Genomic DNA, 6,857 nt, shown 5'->3' with positions numbered 1-6,857 from the left:
GGTGAGCGAGATTTTCTATGTATCATAGATACATGCGAATCCACTTGGATATAATGTATCTAGAAAAAATTACACATAAATTTGACCCGTCCCCTTGTATCCGAGATACATGTATCTAGAAGCGAACCCGGGATTTGAAGACTTCGGGTGCACCAATATTACTTTAGATAAACTCACAGGTGGTTCCTTCGACTTGTACCAGCAACACAATGACACTTTTATGCTCCTCATGGGTTCGCTGTTTGCCAGCTTCTGAAGAAAGATATACATATATACACATATACACATGCGTTTTTCCGAAGTTAACAGGTGCACGTGCGCCCCAACCTATAGGGTGAGTCCACCTCTGCATGTATTGTGACGTATCTGGAGACTTAAAAATCTAATAAGATACGTAATATTGTAAACTAGAGAATATCTAAGTAATTAACTCTTAAACTGATGAAATTTATGTAAATCCCCTTATTTAAATCTTTATAACCGTTTGTTGTAAAAACAAAGAAATGTATCACATTTTGTTTCTTATTACATAAGAATTCTACAAATTAATTCATATTCCACTTTTTGACGCTGATCTCCATCTGTTCCAAAGTGTCCCACTTATTAATTATTATATTAATAAAATAATCTACTAACAAAATCAGACATGGCTGCCTAGAGATTACAGAACTCCAGTTTTTGGACCGTTACACAAAATATCAGCACAAAAAGACATAACTTAACCCCACAATTTTTACGCCATCAATATATTTAAATATATCATAAAATTAATCTATTTTATTTTTTGTATCATTAGTATCATATATTATAAGTAGTATTTGTCTGTATTTACCTTTTTGGTGACTTAATAATATAAAAATATATATTTACAACACATTAGCATACAAAGCTAAACTCAAATAAATAAATTAATAGATTTAGTTATATGTACTGTTGCAATTTTTTTTTTGTTGATAGTATCAGTAAATTTTAATCTATGCTAGCATGTTAGTTATCATTTTTAATTACTAGATTATCAGTTGATAGTTGTAAATAATTTACCTATTAGTTATCATTCTTAGTTACCAGATTATCAATTGATACTTGCGTTTTTTTTTTTTTACCTATAATTAATCAATAAAAGAATAATTATATAAATATTTAAATTTCAAAAAAATCATTATACTTATTTTATACTCTGGAGGGTGGCTATAGCCATTTGGGTGTGTTTGGTAGGTCGAATAACATTTTCTCAAAAATGTTTTCCGACCAAACATTTTGTAAAAGGAAAAAAAAAATAAGATTCTTAAATATAAGAAAAATGGCTTTCTTAATGAAAATAGGAAAAAAATAAGGTGTACGAATGACATTCTAAGTTTATTATCTGTTCTCCACCCACTCAACCCGCTTCTCTTGAACGACCATTCTCCATCCTATCCAGTATATATTTTCTTACTTACCTACCAACTATGAAAAATCCAACTTACCAAACATATTTAGGAGTTGTTTGGTTGGAAACAAATTATTTCAGGATTAATTATGCTCGATAACTACTCCACCATATATATTTTATCACTGTTATATAAATAGTGAGATAAATAATTCAAGAACTACTTAATATTTTTAATCAAAATATCAAAATTATTATATTTTATACCTCACACCAAACAGTTTCGAAGCATAACTTATTTTACCGGTTGGTTGGTCCACATTGGTGTGCAGGCATTTTTTTTGTGCTGTTATGTGTCCGCAGTCCATTCGACTTACCAACAACTACTTCCCGCTAACAAACCATCTTATTTTTTACAATTCCTTTTCTTTCTTTAATTTTTTTAGTTTGTCCATTATTTAATATCCATTGTTGAACTTATATATATAAATAGAGGTATTAGAGTTCCCAAGATTGTCAGTTGTGTGTCTCGTTTTTAACGTTTAAGATCTCAACTTTCTTGCCCTCATATTGATCTGTGAAACAAGATTTGATTTGGGTTTTCAGATCTGTTGTTGGGTTTTGAAAATTTCTTCCTGTTTTTGTTTAAGAAAAAAAAAAATGGCCAGGAAGAAGATCAGAGAGTATGATTCAAAGAGATTGTTGAAAGAGCATTTCAAGAGACTTGGAGGTTATGATTTGGCTATCAAATCTGCACAGGTAATCTTTTTTTGTTAATTTACAAATGTGGAACAAATCTTATCTTGATTTTGAAATCTTTGAAATGTTAATGGCAAAATGTTGGCATGTTTTAGGTAGCATTTAGGCCACCTACTTGAATCTACATGATTCATTTGAGTTTTTTTTTTTTTCCCTCTTGCCTCATTTCCAGTAATGATGATAGCTTTGAGAATGTTGATTTTTACTCTGGTTAAATTTGAGTTGTAAAATGGTTCCTTTCTGTATTTATTTTGAAGTAATGGTTGGTACCTCTGCTGTTGAGATCTAGTTTTGTCTAGTGGGGCAACGGCGGTTCAAGTACATTAGTGATCTAAAACTTCTTATCAAGTTTATTCTTTTGAGATGTAAAGTTTTCTATAAGTGATTTTTTTTTTGTTAGAGTGGGTTAAAAGTCCCATCATTTGCTAGGGAATGGTCTGACGTTTTGCTTATATGACTTGAACAATACTCTCCTTACGAGCTAGCTTTTGGAGTTGGAGTTACTAGGTGTCATATCTTTACATGATATCAGAGTCAGGTCGAGTTGGACAATCTTCCTTTCACGAGTTAACTTTTGGGATTGAGTTAGATTCAAGTGTCATATCTTCACATTTTTAATAATCTTTTTCAATGAATTGATAATATAGTTGATCCATGAGATAGTACTCCAGATGTGTCAAACTTCTGATAATTCTCTCCTTTTATATGAAAAAAAATTAACCTTTTCTATAAATAGTACTTGCTCAATATTTTTTTTCTCAAAAAAACTTCAAACTTAATATTGCTAAAATAAATAAATGAAGCCCCTCAAATTTGGGGCCCTAAGATACCTTTGCCTTTTTTTTTAACTCTTCAGAACCTCCCATGTATGGGGCAGAACAGGTAGGTCAGGTACAATGCTAAAACTTAAAGAGAGTGCCTAATATTTTAAAAGGTACAAGTGTAAACTCTTGGGACCATCTGCTCTGAGAGTTAGTAATTGATAATCCTAACATTCTTTAGACTTTAAGTTATTAATTGTCTTAGAAAATATACTCCTAATAAAGAAAAAAGACAAATATCATCAATCACTTATGTATCTTCCTCAAATATTTGATAATAAACAGTATAAATGACTTGTTTTATGATTTTTATTAGACAAATATAAGTCATGATTGCAACTATAAGATGGTTTGTTTCCCTTCTTTTGTGGCTTAGGTGACAGAGTCTACTGACATCAATGAGCTAGCAGAGAAAGAGCCTTGGCTCAACTCAACAAAGTTGGTTGTAAAGCCTGATATGTTGTTTGGCAAGCGTGGAAAGAGTGGACTAGTCGCCTTGAATCTTGATCTTGCTCAAGTTGCTACTTTTGTGAAGGAGCGCCTTGGCAAAGAGGTAGTTCAGATATTCACATACTTTGTCCCTTTTGATTGAAACCAAGTGTATTGTTTGTTTTACATGGACTATTAACCTATAGTGTCATCGTCTCGGATCATTTGCTCATGTTTGTTTTCACATTGACAGGTGGAGATGGGCGGATGCAAAGGTCCTATCACGACCTTTATTGTTGAGCCATTCATCCCTCACAACGAAGAGTTTTATCTTAATATTGTCTCAGAGAGGCTTGGTTGCAGTGTAAGCTTTTCTGAATGTGGAGGAATTGACATCGAAGAGAACTGGGACAAGGTTTGTGACATAGTCAAAAGTAGGCATGTTAAGCCCAAAACCATTATATTAATATCTCAATCTAACATATATTCCTTTTTATCCAGGTTAAGACCATCTTTGTGCCGACCGGGACTTCTTTTACATCAGAGATATGTGCTCCACTTGTTGCCACTCTACCATTGGAGGTAAATACTTGAAAGAAGAGGAAGAAGAAATAATACTGCAAGAATAGTCTGTCCACTTCTTTTAATCATTCATCCAATTCATATCGCAATTTTAATTTTTTAATTTTACTTGTATGTTGCAGATTAAGGGTGTCATTGAGGAGTTCCTCAAAGTGATTTACGCTCTATTTCAAGGTATCTACGTGATAGTTTGTCATTGCTAGATCTTTATGACCTTTTTGGATTTTTGTGTAACCATCTCAACATTTCTTTCTATCAGATCTCGACTTCACTTTCCTAGAGATGAATCCTTTCACATTGGTTGAAGGAAAGCCTTATCCTTTGGATATGAGGGGAGAGCTTGATGACACTGCTGCTTTCAAGAACTTCAAAAAGTAAATCTGCTGCTCCAACATCTGAATATACTCTTACTACTTGCTTCCTAAGCTTTATTGGCTAAAGGTGAATTGCCTTTCGGTAATCGACACATCATAGACTCATAATATACTTTCCGTCCTGCAGGTGGGGAAATCTTGAATTTCCATTGCCATTTGGAAGGGTTATGAGTGCTACAGAGAGCTTCATTCATGGGCTTGATGAAAAGGTATATCTTGATGGTATTCTATTACTTACAAGGCAAAAAAAAAAGGTCTTCGGCTTGAGATTGCAAAATATCTGTCAATGTACTACATTACATGCTAAAGCATTCAAGTCGGTTTATCGCAGACAAGTGCATCTCTGAAGTTCACAGTCTTGAACCCCAAGGGGCGAATTTGGACTATGGTTGCTGGTGGAGGAGCTAGTGTCATCTATGCAGATACTGTACATATCTATCTGCGGAAATTGTTATTCGATGATACCTTCTTTGATTATATATTATATTGTCTAAACTTGCCATGTTACCTTAACAGGTAGGTGATCTTGGATATGCTTCTGAGCTTGGGAACTATGCAGAGTACAGTGGTGCTCCCAATGAAGAAGAGGTCTTGCAGTATGCTAGAGTTGTAATTGATGTAAGGATAAACTAGTTACATAAAACATTTTATTGACACAGAAAAAAAAAACACTCATTACATTATATTACACCACATTCTCCGTTTATGCATCCTGAAAGGAATTGGAGAAATATACTGACCCTAATCCCATATTGCAGTGTGCCACTGCAAATCCTGATGGCCGTAAGAGAGCCCTCGTGATTGGTGGTGGAATAGCCAACTTCACTGACGTTGCTGCTACATTTAGTGGTATTATTCGAGCTCTTAAGGAGAAGGTATGGTAACACAATTGGCTGCTCTGAAATGACTTGTCCCTGATATTGCAATTTCCTTACTCAACATTCGTTATGGCAGGAGTCAAAACTTAAAGCTGCTAGTATGAACATATATGTTAGAAGAGGAGGTCCAAACTACCAAAAAGGTCTCGCAAAAATGAGGTCTCTTGGCGAGGAAATTGGCATCCCAATTGAGGTATGTGCTAGTGTCAAGTACTAATAAAAGATGACTAACCATGTTTTGAGTTATCGTTGTTAAATAATCTTGTTCTAATTTTTGTTGAAGGTTTATGGACCTGAGGAAACCATGACTGGCATCTGCAAACAGGCTATTGAGTGCATCACTGCAGCTGCATAAAGTAACCAACTTCATTCTCCAAGTTGAACCTTTTTAGTCGTCTTTTTTCATTTTGTGTTAGTGTTTTGTTGTATGCCAACCAAGTATGAGCAATTTGATTTGTATGTTTGACATTTCACATAAATGGGCCATGAACAATAATGAATTTTAGTTTTTCAATTTCAACATGAAATCCATTGGTTCAACAATCTTTGTACTACATATAAAATCAAAGAGATATTAATTACAGAAGGATATGTTAATGGCTCTACCGTTACTACATTAAACAACAACCTAACTAGATCTACGCTGCTAATATGACAAATTGCTTTGTCAAACTCGTCCTTCCCCTTGAAAAATAAGAGAAGCTTTGACGAGCAGCAAAACACAAACTTGTTATTCAATCATCATGATTGAAACATCCCATAACTAGTCCGCCAGATCGAGCCTGAGAAGACGCCTCAAGTCACTTGTAGCGTCGAGGTTATCTTCACTTTTCTTCTTGAAGAAAGCCGGCACAGGCAAAGAGCTTGGTGGCGGCGAGGAAGAGAAACCCGATCCAGCATAGAGTTCAGCAATCCTTGTGTGCTTAAGCACCATATCCGTAGTGGACAACACCAAATCTTCACCCTTGTTTTCCTTCCACACTTGACCGCGCTTAAGAATTTTCACAGTGGAAAACTCAGCAGATCCATTTTTCTCTGGACTTCGCTTTCTTCGGTTATTCTTAGGGTTAGCGTTAGGTAGAGGGTTACAAGTGGAATTCCGTTGTCGAGATCGACGATAACTTACGTGGTGTTTGAGAACATCTTGTGGCTGAAGAACGGAAACTCCGGCCATTGGAAAAGTTGGTGGAACAAAAAAATTTAATAGATGTAAAATCAGTGAGAAGAACTGATCTAGTCTTGTAAGGTATTATATAGGAAGAAAGAAGAGAAGCACCTTCTATTGAATTGGAAACAAGTAGGAATTGGAAACGAATAGGAAAGGGAGAAGTTAGTAGCGCCTCCAATTCCTTTTCCTATGTTGACCAACTTTCTTTACCAAACACTCTTATCTTCTAGTAACTTCAACTTTCGTCATCATTAAGCATTCAAAGATGAACTTAATAGATGTAGCACAATTGGCAACTTCAAGATTCCGCGTTGTTAGAATGATTCTGCTTCCACATCACGTAGAATAGCCAGCAAACGCCTTGTGAATGATGTGGTAGATAATCGCTTTGATAGGCTCAACATTCCTTGGGAGATCAAAGACCAAGTGCTTGGTTCACATTCTCAATCATCAAGTCTTCCTTCTCCTCGCTCCTTG

General features: G+C 35.0%; 2 protein-coding genes across 2 annotated transcripts; one reads left to right on the top strand and one right to left on the bottom strand.

The window, feature by feature from the left end:
* Window positions 1-1,755: 1,755 nt before the first annotated feature.
* On the top strand, window positions 1,756-5,732 carry LOC125867954 (ATP-citrate synthase alpha chain protein 2-like). Its single transcript, XM_049548544.1, has 12 exons — window positions 1,756-2,128; window positions 3,326-3,502; window positions 3,632-3,793; window positions 3,880-3,960; window positions 4,083-4,134; window positions 4,220-4,334; window positions 4,462-4,543; window positions 4,666-4,761; window positions 4,851-4,952; window positions 5,093-5,209; window positions 5,289-5,405; window positions 5,496-5,732. Exons 1-12 carry the CDS (start codon window positions 2,030-2,032, stop codon window positions 5,565-5,567), a joined length of 1,272 nt encoding a protein of 423 aa, XP_049404501.1. The 5' UTR covers window positions 1,756-2,029; the 3' UTR covers window positions 5,568-5,732.
* Window positions 5,733-5,827: 95 nt separating this feature from the next.
* Window positions 5,828-6,407, bottom strand: LOC125867968 (uncharacterized). The gene has a single exon (XM_049548560.1). It carries the CDS (start codon window positions 6,384-6,386, stop codon window positions 5,976-5,978), a length of 411 nt encoding a protein of 136 aa, XP_049404517.1. The 5' UTR covers window positions 6,387-6,407; the 3' UTR covers window positions 5,828-5,975.
* Window positions 6,408-6,857: the final 450 nt, after the last annotated feature.

This window comes from Solanum stenotomum, chromosome 6, assembly GCF_019186545.1.
Source record: "Solanum stenotomum isolate F172 chromosome 6, ASM1918654v1, whole genome shotgun sequence".
In the NCBI taxonomy this organism is placed as follows: domain Eukaryota; kingdom Viridiplantae; phylum Streptophyta; class Magnoliopsida; order Solanales; family Solanaceae; genus Solanum; species Solanum stenotomum.
Note: the sequence above shows the minus strand (reverse complement) of the source record. Positions and strands in the feature narration are given on the sequence as shown.